General features: G+C 39.7%; 1 protein-coding gene across 3 annotated transcripts in view; it reads right to left on the minus strand.

Annotated features, from left to right (window-relative positions):
• Window positions 1-16352, minus strand: part of LOC124051177 (WD repeat-containing protein 7) — a 104220-nt gene that overhangs the window by 46092 nt on the left and 41776 nt on the right. For all 3 annotated transcript variants that reach the window (XM_046374218.1, XM_046374217.1, XM_046374220.1), the window contains 3 exons: window positions 13258-13376; window positions 12255-12378; window positions 3170-3283 (listed from right to left, as the gene is read on the minus strand). In XM_046374218.1, the coding sequence (XP_046230174.1) occupies window positions 3170-3283; window positions 12255-12378; window positions 13258-13376 (357 nt within the window). The remainder of the gene's footprint in view (window positions 1-3169; window positions 3284-12254; window positions 12379-13257; window positions 13377-16352) is intronic.

Here is a 16352-nt window from a genome sequence, read left to right on the forward strand (position 1 = left end):
TGGCTTTCGACATCTCCGTCTTTTTTCTATTGTCTCCTTTTCTTGTTTCCTTTTCCCTTTTCTCATCTCCTCTCATACTTTCTTCTCCTAATTTCCTCCTCTTTTCTTACTTCCCCTTCTTGTTTCTTTTCCCTCCATTAGGCACCCCTTCTTTCTGTTGTTTTCCTCCTTTCCTCTTTCTGTTTCCTCACCTCTTTTCTTCATTTCATGCAAAAATATTCTGAAAAAGTCTCATCACAATTTTCCAAGCCCCAAAGTGACATCTTGAGATGACTCCATTTATCCAACCAACAGTCCAAAACCTAAAGGCTCTTCATTTAGTACCATAAATGACAAAGAAAAGCAGCAAATCCTTAAATTTAGAAAGCTGGAATTTGTAAGTGGTTGACAATAATTTGAAATGCTTAAAAAATGACTGAAATGATTCATCAATTATCAAAATTGTTGGCATCTAATTTTCTTTCAATCAACTAATCGGTCACTTGATGAGCAGTAAAGAAACTCGCTGGCTGTGCCCTTGTTTTCCTATATGAAAAGCGATGGTCCCCTACTAAACGAAGCACCAACCTTGGAAAAACCCACTCTGTTTCAGAGTTCGCCAAACTCGAGAACACATTAGAAGCATACCGCAAACTCGTCAGGAAAAGTAACAGATTGTGAAATGTCAGCATTCAGGCTGGGCTACCAGGTTTGTGAAAAGGCATTGAGTTTATGAACTTAGCTAACTCCAATGCTAAAGTTAGCTTAGCTGTTTATGTACATGACTATGCTCGGCGGACGCAGTCACAGGGTCATGACTGTATCACAGGCATGGCTATATAAACAGACAGTGAGCAGAAAATGTTAGCTTAACAACAGTAAATCTCACCTTAATGATTCATACAGCTGTGCTCTGCTTCTACAACCTCTGCTCCATGCCCTAATGTGTGGTGAGCAAAGGGCAAGTTCTCATCACATCAAGGCAGTGTTAGTCTTCGTAATGTGAAAAAGTAATTTAAAATCTCCAGTAGTACCCAACAAGAAGTCTGCAAATCCTTGTTCAACGTTTTCAGATTTTCAGTTTACAGTGATATACAGAGAAACACCGTAAACTTCCCCACTGCTGTTTTTCTCTGTTTTAAATCACTGCAACCTGAAATTCTTTGGCGATTGTTAACAAAAGCAAGAATTTGTGTTGCAATGAATTCGCAAAACTTGTGATGGGCGTATGGGGGTATAATATGTTGAATATTTTGGGGGGGGGGGGATTATAACTTTCAAGGGCAATGCTTTAACTGCTTAGTACAATCAGAAACTGTACCCATGAAACTGTTTCTCCATCACTTGAAACACAAATAGGTTTCCCAAAACAGTAAATCCTGATCACTATTTTCAGAAATGGATTTATGATAAGACAAGTTCACAGAGGACAGAAGAGGGAAGAAAAATACATTGAAACCAAGAGGTAGAACAGAAAAGTTTGAAAACTGAGTTTCTTCTCCACGGCAGAGAAGATTCAGACTCCGCTAAAAGATTTAATACTGCAGACTGAATGAAAAAAACAAAACACTGCTGTCAATAGGAGAAAAATGAGCTATGAGAAATGATAAATTGTCACACGCATCTGGGATATTGACTGGTCTGAGAGAAAGATGGTGGGTAGAGGAAGGAAAGAGGGTGAAGAGACAGCAGAACTGTGTGTGTTTTCTTTTTTAGATGATACCATGGTAAGGGTGAATATAAATTTCTCTTTAGAATCCATTTTAGTTAATGAGATGATGATAGTCCGTTGCTGGAGGAGGAAGCAGAAAAGCAAATTTAACATGCACAAAGCTAGTGGAACAAAAAAGGAGAAACGCAAAAGGACCATTCCTAAGGAAAAATAAGGAATGGAAGACACCACCGCAACGCGGACAAAGATAAATGGACTGGAAAAGTGTGTTTGTGTATGTGTGTCTAGTGTGCATTTTCTACCTGAACTACAGGTGACAGTCATTTCATGGGGCGAAATGTTTCTCACCTTACGAATTGTGTGTGTGTGTGTGTGTGTGTGTGTGTGTGTGTGTGTGTGTGTGTGTGTGTGTGTGTGAGAGAGAGAGAGAGAGAGAGAGAGAGAGAGAGAGAGAGAGAGAGAGAGAGAGAGAGAGAGAGAGAGAGAGAGAGAGAGAGAGGTGTGTGCACACAAAACACCAAACTGCTTTTAACACCACACAGGTCACGGTACACTGGCATTACACATGGGCTGTGTGACACTGATTAGAAAACACACACACACACACACACACACACACACACACACACACACACACACACACACACACACACACAAACGCACACTATGATTAACCTACATTCAGAATCATCAGAGCAAGACTCCTAAAATCAGCAGCGCATAAATGATAAATGAACTTTTAATGTTTCCTGTATCGAACCAGATGAGGCTCCACAGGTCATGGGGGAAAATGATCCCTTAATTTTATACCTCAAACACCCTCAAACATTTCACAGTAACTTTAAGGTGAAATGTGAACAGCAGAACGTGCTTTCAGAAAAGCAACCGCAGCAACAATCCATGGATGAAGAACAAAAGAAGCTAAGCAAGACTGCCAATAAAGGGTGGTCTCAAACCCTGGAGCTATTTGTTTGTGATGTGAAAGCAAGCAAACCCAAACACAGAATTTATGAATGCAGATTGGTGATTTGATAAAAAATATCAAAGTGACCAGCTTTTGAGTTACGATAAGATAATTAGTTGAATGCAGTAAGCAGTGACAAACTGGTCAGAACTTTGTTACATGAGAATCTCGTCCACACTTGGGCCAATCACTAAGGTACCCCTACTACTTGCTGAGTAATTACTCTGTTTCACTGACATGACATGTTGCAGTCAAGAAGTGATCCAATGTGGGAAGAGCATTATGAAAGTAGGAAAATCAGATGCCTCTCAAATGAGTTTTTTCTCTGACTCATGCTGTGTATACTACAAGCAGTTCATTAATACATGCCTACACATCAGTACATGTACACTGATGAGTATACGGAGAATTCTAGACCCAGCCATGAAATCTGACTTCATGTGTTTGTTATGTATAGGTCATGAGACTAAAGTGGGACTAAAACTCAACCTTCCCATAAGAAGACAAATATTTAACCTGCTGCATCTTCACACAAAAATATTTAATGAGCCTACCTGCTGTGATGTCATCATCCGTGACGTCCATTTCCTCCTCAGGAGCCTTGGTTTCTATTGGCTGAGCCTCAGTTGGAGGTGGGGCTGGGGGGGAGGCCTCAGTAGTCGTCCCAGCTGAGGAGAGAGACCGTTAACGTGATATTAAATATCAGAATGGACTGTCAGACATTAACAGACCACCAGGGTAGTAGTTTGTGTTTGTGTGTGTGTGTTTTGTTAGTGAGCTCATCACACCAGGTTTCTATGTTGATCCTTATCATTGGGCTAACGGTCCTGGTAAAGTAGCTAATAAAGGTTTATTGGGCTTCCTTGTTATCTACACATACACACACACACAACTGCCTGCCGCCCCGCCCCCATATTTAGTGTTTTCATTTAGCCCTTATCTCTCCATTGCCAATTAAGAGTGGCTTTTCATTAGTGGCTGGGTTAATGAATGATGCTGCACTAATGAATGAAGCGACTAAAGGTAACAGAGCCTACTCGGGGCTAATCTCTGGAAAAACAGCCTAATTAATAAATTACACGCTTGCACACACACAAACAGCCACACTCTGAGGGAGTGTGGTTGTTTGTGTGTGTTCCCTTGTGCAACAAAACAATGTCAGCAAACAAAAAGTCAGAAATGACATCATTTGGGTAAAAAAGTAAGTTAAAAATATTAATAATAATCCAACCAGTTCATTTGGAGATCCAAACAAACCATTAAAAAAACCTGTGATTACACTGTGTGTATAATTACATTGATTAATCCTGGTTATCCTTGTCCATGTTCCAATACACCTGCTCACCCACACTGCTGACAGTTCAACATAATGACTCTGTACAGCATTATATCACACGTGTGCACACACACTCACACTGACAGAAGGCCGATACACAGCCTTGGTGATTGTCCTTCCTGAAATTTAAAGTGATAAAAAACTTAATTGAACTTAATTAAAACATAATTGATGCTTCGCTGTGATTGGACTGATGGATGTTTCTACATAAACAGAGCTCCACATCACTCTTAATTCAGTTTCATTCCACCTGTGCTTCACTGACATGCTGTACATCAGTGTTCAGAGAAAAGGAAAACACCAGATTAGAGAAGAAGAACCAGTTAAACTGAAGCTACATGTGATAAATGATGTTCTCTGATTGGCTAGAAGGTGTCACCATGTTCACTCTGGATGATCTTGTCAAATACTATTTGTTCGTAATGTCCAGAAAGAAGTTTATCTGTGATATGTTACTTTCTACGTTTGATTCTAATAAGTAAACAGAGTGGAACAAAAACCTTCAAAAAAAAAAAAGAAAAAAAGAAAGTGAAGATCAACATAGCAGAAACTAAAAACAGATGTTTTCTGTCGTTTGATATAGCTGTTATTGTGCTGATTTACATTCAAATGTTCAAATTATACTTAATAACAGAGTAAATTCTTGTGTCAATTAAATTCATGTATGTTTCTATTTGATTTATTAATGTAATTATTTTAAATGCATTTATTCGTGTATTTATTTATGATTTAATTCACCTTTTCACCCTGTTTATTTCCCCAAATGTAATGTAGATATATATATTTATTTAGACGTTTCTCCATTGTACAAATGAGGAGGCTGTTATTCAAACAGTTTAGCAATGCTAACTTTTCAAGTACAGGCTGAAAAATTATAATCAATTAAATGTATAGATAAATAAATTCTAAAATGAATATAACAAAATGGAAAATTAATGGGAAAGTAAACAAACAGTAAATAGACAGGTTATATTAAATTAAATTATTACTGAAATATCAATTTCTGTCACATTTTAGATTCAAGATTCAAAACCTTTGTTATCATTGAACAGTTGCCTGTACAACAAAAATAGACATAGATTAGGTTCGATTATAGCTTAATTAATGCCTACATTTATTTGACATTTTTTTGGTGCATTTAGTATGACTTATTTTTTTTTTTTATTTATGTTTTACTTTCGCTGTTTTAGTTCTCCTTCACCAAGAAACAATTAGACAAAAATGATTCATTTCTCTGATTCACTTCTTTGTTGCAGCTAACACTGCTGCCTCCTGTCATTCACTGTCTAGCTCGCTCAACCACCTCAGTTCTCTCAAGCCAGGGAGGAGGGATCAGCCTGCAACTGAATTTGTGTGTCTGTCCCGCAATTCAGAGCCGCTCCAAAACCTTAATGGGTAATTCTTCCGTCTGACAAACCGGCAAACCAGGCCACTTCACTTCCCACCACGCAACATAAAAGTCATACTCCCTCCTGGCACCACCATTTGATCCAGGCAAAGACATGAGGTGCAGAATGGTTATACAGACCACACTTTTTGTGTGGGTGAAATTATGTAAGGCATGTCTCATCATAACCCACAGTGCAGATTTGGTTAATTCTAGTCTGCATGTATTGTTTAAGGTGGTTCATCACAAAACACACACCCACACTCTCTCTCTCTCTCTCTCTCTCTCTCACACACACACACACACAGGCTATAACTCAACTGTTCTTGGCGAGGGAATGAGAAAGAGATGCAGGAGCTGAGGGAGAAAGGGGAGAGGCAGGTGGAGGAGGGGTGGATGGCAGGAGGGAGTATGGTGGGAGGAGGAGGCGTTCTGCCCTGCTCCAAGGTCAAGCTTGTCATGTCAGCCATGACACATAGCTCCCAGCATGCCTTGTTAACCTCCAGGATCTCGTGCACCTCTCTTCTGTCTGTTGCTCTCTCTCCTCCTGTTTAAAACACCGTTCTTCATCATTTTGACCATTTCGTTCTCTTTGGTATTTGGATTATTTTTTGAAAGGTTAATTTTAAGTAGTAGAATGATCTAGAATGAACTAAAATGATCACATTTTTATTTTACGGTTTTTAATGTAAAATGAGTTTTTGTATCATTTATTTTTGTATAATTTTTGGGAACTTTTCACCCTTTACACACAGTGCTGTGCAGAAGTTTTAGGCAGGTGTGGAAAAAATGCTGTAAACTAAGAATGCTGTCAAAAATATAAATAATTGTTTATTTTTATTAATTTCCAAAATGCAAAGTGAGCGAAGAAAAGAAAAATCTAAATCAAATCAATATTTGGTGTTACTACCCTTTGCCGTCAAACCAGCATCAGTTCTTATAGGTACACTTGCACAAAGTCAGGGATTTTGTAGGATTATAGTCAGGTGTGTGATCAACCAATTACACCAAACAGGTGCTAATGATCATCAATTTCACATGTGGGTTGAAACACAGTCATTAACTGAAACAGAAACAGCTGTGTAGGAATTCTGCTGCCAAGGTAAGGTTGTGGAAGACAGTTTCATGTCACAGGTCATACACCGTGGCAGGACTGAGCACAGCAACAAGGCACAAGGTAGTTATACTCCATCAGCAAGGTCTCTCCAGACAAAGATTTCAAAGCAGACTGGGGTTTCAGGATATGCTGTTCAAGCTCTTTTGAAGAAGCACAAAGAAATGGGCAACATTGAGGATCGTGGGTGGCCAAGGAAACTTAGGAAACTTGCAGCAAATGAAAAACATATCAAGCTTAATTCCCTTCGAAATTGGAAGATGTCCAGCAGAGCCATCAGTTCAGAATTTGCAGAAACCAGTGGGACCCAGGTATACCCATCTACTGTCCGGAGAAATCTGGCCAGAAGTGGTCTTCATGGAGGAGTTGCAACCAAAAAGCCATACCTCCGACATGGAAACAAGACCAAGTGACTCAACAATGCATGTAAACATAGGAACTGGGGTGCAGAAAAATGGCAGCAGGTACTCTGGACTGATGAGTCAAAATTTGAAATATTTGGCTATGGCAGAAGGCGGTTTGTTTGCTGACGGGCTGGAGAGTGGTATAATAATGGGTGTCTACAGGCAACAGTGAAGCATGGTGGAGGTTCTTTGCAAGTCTGGGGCTGCATTTCTGCAAATGAAGTTGGAGATTTGGTTAAGATTAATGGTGTCCTGAGAAATACAGGCAGATACTTATCCATCATGCAATACCATCAGGGAGGCATATGATTGGCACCAGATTTATTCTGCAACAGGACAACAACCCCAAACATACAGTCAATATCATTAAGAACTATCATCAGCATAAAGAAGAACAAGAAGTCCTGGAAGCGATGGTACGGCCCTCACAGAGTCCCCAACATCATCGAGTCTGTCTGAGATTACATGAAGAGACAGAAGGATCTGAGGAAGCCTACATACACAGAAGATCTGTGGTTAGTTCTCCAAGATGTTTGTAACAACATACCAGCCCAGTTCCTTCAAAACTGTGTGCAAGTATACCTAGAAGAAGTGATGCTGTTTAGAAGACAAGGGTGGTTAATTTGATATTAGATTTCTCTTCTGTTCATTCACTGCATTTTGTTAATTGATGAAAATAAACTATTAACACTTCCATTTTTGAAAGCATTTTTAGTTTACAGCATTTTTTCACACCTGCCTAAAACTTTTGCACAGTATTGTATTTTAGATACTTAACATTTTTATTTTTCTATTGAGAATGTTTTGACTATCTATCTATTTCTTAAAAAGTAAGAAGAGTGAAGACAAGGAGGAGAAGAAGGCAAAGGAGCAGAGGGAAAGAAGTGGAAGCCAGGGAAAGGGAGTCAGAGAAGGAGAGGCTCAGAAGCGACAGATGCAAAAAAGAAAAAGGTGAGGAAGAGGAAATGAGAGGGGAAGGCTGCTTTTCAACAGCAGCAGGCTCATTCTGCCTCAATCAGCCAGACAGGACTGAGTGATCGAGGCAGACAGTTAACTCAAGACAGGGGAGAGAAAGAGAAGAGGAAAGAAGGAGCGAGAGAGGGAGAGAGGGAGAGAGAGAGAGAGAGAGAGAGAGAGAGAGAGGAAATGGTGACTGCTGTTCAGTGATCAAAGAAACAGCTGCTTCACACACGCACACAGTTTGACCCTTAAAACTGTGTGTGTTCATGCGTGTGTGAGGGTGAACAATGCTGGGGACTTTGTTTAATCAAGTGTGTGTGAATATGAGAGAGTAAAGTGTGTGTGGAGACCCTCTCTACCCAGACACCCCCGCTCCCAACCCCAGGCTGACTCTTTCTCTCTGCCCAGCTTCACAGCAATGCTCCTGGGCCTCTGCTGCTCCTACTGCTCTCTTTTGTCCCCCCCTCCACACATACACACACACACACACACACACCTCTGGAAGTCTTCCACTCCAAAGATTAAAGCTTCACATTCATGTTTTATTGTCTGTTAGTACTTTTTCTTGGTCAACCTTTGCAGCATGTCCAGCTGGCACAGGTCATTAAGACATAGTTGCTGCACCTGGCTGTTTTTCAGCAGGAAAGTGATTGGTGTTGTCTCATTTGAGCACTTCATAGGTGTTCCCTGTTGATTTTTTAACTTTGTACAGAGCTCTTTAATCAACATGTACGCAAGTGCTGTACTAAGCTACAGTTTTGAGGTACTCGGGGGTACTTTATATGAGCATTTCCAGTTTCTGTTTTCTCCTGTTCTCCACCATAATTCAGAGGCAAATATTGTACTTTTTAACATTTTTTTAGCAAGTTCAATCACCAGATTTAATTTAATAAGACAAAATGTGGCCAACAAATAAGTTATGAAGTAATGAAGTATGTGATTGCACAATGTCATGGTTATAAAATATTGACACCATTAACATGTAGATTGCTTCCATATAAACTTTGCTTTCATTATGCAATTTTGTCTGGCACCAGGCACGAAATCTCCCAGGAAAACAAAGGTTGACTGCTGATCCAGTCAAACTATCTGCTTTCCAGTTGTCTTTACAACCGCGGTGCCAACAGCACCACTTGGAAAAGCTAGAGGGAAGAGAGCAATTCCAACTTAAGTACAACATCTGAGTACTTACACCACCTCTGCTCTTTTCCAGGTCATACTTAACACACAGACACAAGATTGATATTGATATTCTCATCTCACTCACAAAGAGAAAGCTTATAAGAACGTTTCCTAAATGTTGATTTGCTCCTTTAAAAAAAAATGCATATGTAGTGGACACTTTATTTGTCCCAGTCTCACAATTCAAGTGCAGGTCAACTACTCCAGCCTGCCCCCTCTCCTTTGTGTTAAAGCCTTTTAAACACTTCCAGGAGAGCTGAAAGGTCATGGCCACTGCTTTGTGTGTGTGTGGGTGCGTGTGTTTTGTATGTTCAGCCCCATGCTGCGACAGTGGGACTTTGTCACAGACTCTGTGACATTTCTTCTGCACTAAAAGCAAATGGATAAATACAGGTGTCTTCCTTCAAACATCAACCTCACCGCTCTTTGGGGAGAAAAAGAGAGAGAGAAGAGAGAGAGAGAGAGAGACTTTCTGATGACTGTGTCAATAGTCATCAAATACTGAAAGAAAATACATATTCAGTATGCACTTGAAAACTTCAAGGTTTCGATCGCCCAGTAGATCCCTCAAAGTGGACTACACAGGTTATTGAGCCATGTTAAGCAGGCTTTTACACCGTAGGGAGCAAATAAAATGCTAGGTTCAAAGTGGGACTGTTAGCTGCATAGGGAATGACTGAACAACAGTCCTTCACTTCACTAAGCAGAAGGCAAGCAAGATTACCCATCAGTCAGAGCACACAAACAATGAAGCTCACAAATGAGTTTCCATAACATCTGTATTGATTATTTTAGTGGTTCAGGTTATGTGAAAATGACAAAGAATACTTGTATTTGCACTATTTGGTCATTGGATCAGAGTAAATGTTTCAGGAAGAGAACAGAAAAAGCAGAAGTAGCCACAGTGAGGTGTCAGACCTGCAGATGGTAGGTTTTTAGTTACAAACGTCTAACATGTCATCAAGATTAACAAAATCTTTTACCTCGCCACACCTATGAACAAACACTGGACAGCACAGAAACATGGCTTGACTGGCTGCAGTTGCTCCCGGCTCAGCTCAGCAGTAATATCCTCACGGAGGAAAAAAAGGCATCAGATTGATGATCTCCAGCAGGACACGTTTTCTGCATCGAGCTTCATCGTTTTTTTTGGTGTTGTTGTTTTGTACGAGCTGATGTTGCCTGGGCCTGGCTTATCGCCTGCTGTTGATGTTTACCTGACCTTCTCTGCACACTAATGAAACATTAAAAACAGGTCATCCTACACAGCATGTTTGACGTCTGAATATATATTTTCATTTTATAAAATCTGCACCAACTGAAGTATGTGTTAAGATGCAACCCCTGTTATGTCTTTATGCTGTGAATCTTTTTCACTCTACCTTGCACCATGTTGTTCTATGGTGCTACTACCCCCCCCCCCCCCCCAAACACATTTTTGATATTAGACAACCTAGTGTAGACAATTAGTCCTGCTGCTGTCCTCTCAGCTCCTCAGGTGCTGTGCTGCTGACAGGACAGCTGCCTCTGAGAACAATGAAGCTGCAATGGAGGTCAGGGTTGGTGCAGATTCAATGGATGGATACCTCAGTAGAGTTCACACTTACACTGATGCTGAACTCCAGAAGTGAATTCCCACTTAAGAAGACAAGTTAAAAATTCTTTAGAGCCTTGTGGGCTGCAGACAATCTTTTACCTTGAATCCAAGAAGAGAAACGTTACATGCTACTAGTGAAGGTTAGGGTCAGGGCAAAAGCAGTTTTTATGTTATAGGTGAAAGGGAGTTGAGAGAATTTCAGGACCAAAACATGGGCTCAGAGACCAGCACAGGTTTACACCCCCTGTTTTAAAGTCAGAAAAAAGGTTGGATGTTGAGTCCTAAATGTGTAGAAATGCCATATTTGGTGTTTCAGAACAGACACACCCAAGAACAGTGTGAAGTTCAACAGGCCTCTCTAGAGAATTCAATGCAATTCCCGACTTTCTCATGATAATCCAGGATTTCCAGGACCAGCAGGAGTCATCTTACTGTCGGTTCCAGTCCTGCTGCGCAGCACACAGATCAAATTCAATGACCCTTTAACCTCGCTCTATCTCTCCCTCTCTCTACTCCCTCCCCCTCTATCCTCCATCGTCCCCCGAGGTCACCAGCCCATCACTCCTCCCACCTCCCTTGCCTGTGGTACTTCTGTGGTAACACAACACTGACTGGGGCCCGTTTCCATGGCAACTGTTCCCCTGAGAAACCCCCAGCATCCTCAGCAACCACAGGGCGACTCCCGAGCACACACACACACACACACACACAGCATTTTAGAAGGCTGCTTCTAGTAAAAGAAGGTGGAGATTCACCTTTCTTCCCATCAGCAGGTCTAACTATAGACCGAGAGAGAGACCAGGGAATATAGAGAAGACAGACACAGAGAAAAAAACGACAGTGAAGGAAAGAGAGATAGAGGAATGAATAGAACAATAGATATCTCAGATTTGTTCAAGTAGGTCTTGTATTGCGCTTACTGACGAGCATTTCTCCCAATAAAGGAGACAACTGACCAATCACAGTTTTGTAGGTGAGATTAAGAACAGCTAGCTAACTACCTTGCTACATCCACGACAAGCATCCACAAAAATGGAGATAAGTGTGATGAGATGAATTCTGCTGTACATGTTGTTCTAAGTCAAATTACAGCTATAACTACGAGTATAATAGTGGATAAATCAGTCACGATGAATCGGGGAAAAACAAAATATCCCCTGCTCCCAAACCAAATTTGCTAACATGGATGTGACATCATATTGTGACATGTAACAAACTGAAATGGACATTTCGTCTATTATGAGGTTAAGACTTGTACTTAGCTGTATAAGAGAACGACTAATATACGCTTGAGCAGCCGGCCTCAACCAGAGATGAGGAGAGGGCTAAACAGGTCAGGTAGGTACGCTTCTCTCCAAATCTACGCCTCCAACCGGCTTTTCACTTGACTTGCAGTTGTCAGCCTCAACCAACTCTGACTCAGACAAGGTGGATCAGTCTTCACACAGCTCCCGTCGGATCCACAATAGTTTTATACAACTTTTTTTTTGCATATTCAGTGGTGCTTCTCAGCACTTGCAAACATACTTTTTGTGTAAAATCACTCCCTTTTTCACAACTGGAATGCTAGCATGTTCGCATTCTAGCACTGACATATTAATATGCTCAGAGTTAGAATGTGTCAGAGTACATGGAAAGAATCTGAGGTGAGGTACTTACGGGAGCTGACCGCATCCACATACTGAGGTAGGTAGGGAGCCCACATGTCGATGGTCTCCTTTCGTCCTGACTGGCCAATCCTTCTTAATTCAGCCAACAGGAGAGCTTGTGCTGCTTCTCTCACCTACAACAGCAGAGTTAAATTATTACTATGAGTATTTTATGTCCATGATTGTAACTTCAACGATGAATATTTTGGAATTCAATAAGAACACTTCCAACATTGCAGGTATTCAATAACATGGTTCCTCCTTCTGTTGAAGCTGGGGTTGGTAACATGGGGGGAACCAGCAAGAGTTAAGTGTCCAACCACACTAAACCTACTCCTCATAAACACCTAAATGCACCCTGCCTGACTACTGCTGGATGATGAGGAAGAGAGCTGTAATCACTAACCGTATCCAATCACCTCATGTACTTCATATGTAAGGAAACACCTAAAAATGTCATAATGAGCAATGAAAATGGCTATTGTTAGTCCTTAGCCAATGGTCAACCTTACATGTTTGTATTAAGAAAATGTTGCTGAACTTTCTCCCATTATTGTGGGACTAGCTCGCTAACAGCTTCAGCAACATATCTGCCTAGCCTTGAGAAGACTCCATCATGCACAGTAAGTGTAGCTCACAAATGAGTTTCCATAACATCTGTATTGATGGCAGAGGGCTGTTACACAGGTATGTTGGCAGACAGACATGTGCATTATGTTGTCCAGTCATATCATTTGGACTGAATGACATGACTGAATGGGCTTAATGGGACAAGTCTTTAACAGTCACAGATACCAGATTTTTTCTTTTTTTTTTTTTAATCAGAGCATTTGATTTATTGACTGCTTTTGAGATGTTAAAACGCTTCTGAAAACATTACCTAATTTAATTTTTAACAAAAAAAAAAAGAGAAAAAATAATGACATCACTGGGAGTATATAAAAATAGGTTACGAGAGACAGGGTTGGCCTGCAAGGCTTAATTTGAAACTGTGTATACAGTGTGTTTATTACCTCTAGACAGCGGTCCTGCCATCTCCTTGCCAACATCTCCAGCAGAGGAGGTCTGAACTTATCCAGGCCGAGGAGATCAGGTAGCATCACACAGTGCATGGCTGCCAGCTGACTCCAACCTGCACACACACACATATACACAGCCAAACACAAACACATATACACCGTCAGAAAGAACTAGAGGCACTGCCTCTCACATGCTCCCACCTTCGCTGCTGTCACATAAAAGCACTTTTTTTTTCCAGTTCTTGTGATAAACCATCTCATATTGCCAATTTAGGTGGAAACTGAAAAATATTGTGCTGACAGAAGCAGACTGATCAAACATTTTGTGTTGCCTTACATTAAAAGTTTCACTCTAGTTCTCACTCACTCAATGCAACACGATACTGATATCAGTCGTGTATAACTTCTGAGCAAACAGTGATAAATTAATCCTATAAAAGTTAAAAAAAAAAAAAAAAAAAACATCACTGGAGAAGTTGTGTTTCCATATGACAGCAGTGAGTTTCTCAGATCCTTACATACACAAATACACTTTGACTTTGTATTTATACAGTCTTCACATACTAACAACAGTCATATACAGGATGGGAATATTATTGCCTATTATCTGCGGTTTTGGTTAGAGCAAAGTTATTATTCCTGCTAACCAGAGCCTGAATATGTTTGATGGCATTTAACAGTTAAACAACATATACAGCATTGCCATGTGGACAAAAGCCTCAGAACAATACCTTGGTATGATGAATTTAAATGTATTTCATTCAGACACACAACAATGTTTGGAAGGTCTATTTTAAAAAAACCTTTTCAGAACAAATGACATGCATAATACAAGTACATGGCTGTCATTTGCATTATCCTGAATGACGGATGTACAGTAGAAAAGAAACATTCAAAATGTCTTGGTATCACTTTAATAGGGCTCAAAACCAGCTGTATCATTCCGAGCCGATATGACATATATTTATGTTTGACACCAAACACAAGGGAAATGTACACCAGCTTTAACAAGTCTATGATAAGAAAATGGACTGAAATGTTTATTTGCTGATACGCAACATAAACCGAGCACCTTATTCACATATATTGGTTCAATATATGGTTTCCCGAAGAGATGCATGTATGTAAAACCCACTTACATGGACACTGAATTGCTTCTGAGCAGCAAAGAAATTCCACACAAATTTCTTTGCCTAAGGGCACCTTGTAAACTTACCTCCGCCAACGAAATACACAAAGAAAACTCAAATCATTAGATGCAACGGTTAGACAAATATACTGTACTCAAAAATATTCTATGTAGAGGTTGACAGATTGATCAATATCAGAAAAGAAAATATTAAATACCTTGTCAAATATGCGATGTCTGTGTTACACTATAATCACTGTCTCAGTATTGGCAATCAGAAAAGAATAATCGGTCAACCTCTAGTTGCAACATTTGCAACACTGTCTTGCAGAAACCTCAAACATTAAAAAAACTGCAGTCACTTTGTTACACGTTCCTGAAAAAAAAAATTCAAGACTGTTATCTTCCATTACTGCTATCAAAAGAATGAGCCCTTCTTTCCAGTGAAACTAATTCATGCTGGAGTTCCTCTGCAATCTGGTCTTTATTGGGCTATACCAGCAGTGTAAGATGTTTTACTGTATAGGGGTACGGTCCCGCCCCTTGTGGTCTGACCTTATATTCGAAAAATATGTATGGTATTAAACAGTGAGAGGCCACTTTCTGATCCCCTTTAAATTGTGACATGAATTAAATACATGTTGTCTGTTAATTTAAAAGATACTACTAACTAAAAGTTTTATTAACTTGTAAAATCATCCTTTTAAATGAACAAACATCATATGTGTAATTCAGAGCAAAGTTTGGGTGGGAGAAAAAAAAAATTGTCTCTTGCCATTGATAACACTATATATTTTTATGAAACAAGATCCCATGGGAAATACTACTAAAACTGATGCTGTTGTAGTTGCTCACAGTAACTACTAGGTAGAACGACCACTACAACTACTGCGGCTACTACTACTGTTGTAGTTGCTGCTAAAGACAACTATTCCAGCTGCTGGTGCTACAATTTCTACTCCTGCTAATAATTACTGCACTAATAATAAGTATAATAATAGTATTTTTTTTATTTATTAATTATTTATTTGACCAAAACAATACCTAAACAAGATGATACTGAAACAAGACTGAAAGTAGTGGTGGAAAGTAAAGTACTTGTACTTTACTTGAGTATTTCCATTTCATTCTACTTTATACAACTCCATTTGAGAGCTTCCATTCCTATCACTGCTGCTACTCCTGCTCCAATGACAGCTACTATTACTATATAGACACACACACTACTACTCTATACCATAATAAAGAAGACAGTAATCGGAATATCATTGATAATAACGAAAATAAGGTTTCTGCACGGCAGTGTGATTCATGTCTTATAACTTGCCAAATTTCCTACAGTTTGTGTTCAGTTGTTATTATTATCCTTAAGTGTAATGGAAAAAATGAGCTTCTGTCTGCATGCTTGCCGTTTTCCGTATGAAACTGAATAAAAATGTCTAACCAACCCCGTTTTAGAAACTGGAAAGTAAATGTTCAAAATCAGCTTTCAAAGGCACTTGATTTCCCTATAGAAACCACTGACGTGGAACAGAGATCACATTCATTGTATGAGTGGATGGGTCAACAAGTCTGCATGGTAAAAGCCAACATCCTGTTTAAAAAAAGAAGAAAAAAACATTTTTTTTTGTTTTTTTTTTAAAAAAACAAACAGCATTAGGCTCTGTGAAGGACACCAGAAAAAGTGCAACTTTAAGTTACAATGATTATGCTTTAGATCAATTACACTTTTTGGTCTATTTAAATTGTTTTGTTGGCTTGTTTTTTTTCTCACATGACACATTCCCCATTCCATCAGGTGGAAACAGCAAGCATGCAAACAGTGAGCGCACACACATGGACACATTCAAACAGACAAGTAGACTTAGAGACACATAAACCAGGAAAGGACTGCACAATATTGCCAACAACAGAAAAAGACAAGAAACTGGGGCAAAAGGACTGTGTTCAATGCACTCTC

The sequence above is a fragment of the Scatophagus argus genome, chromosome 20, assembly GCF_020382885.2.
Source record: "Scatophagus argus isolate fScaArg1 chromosome 20, fScaArg1.pri, whole genome shotgun sequence".
Taxonomy (NCBI): domain Eukaryota; kingdom Metazoa; phylum Chordata; class Actinopteri; family Scatophagidae; genus Scatophagus; species Scatophagus argus.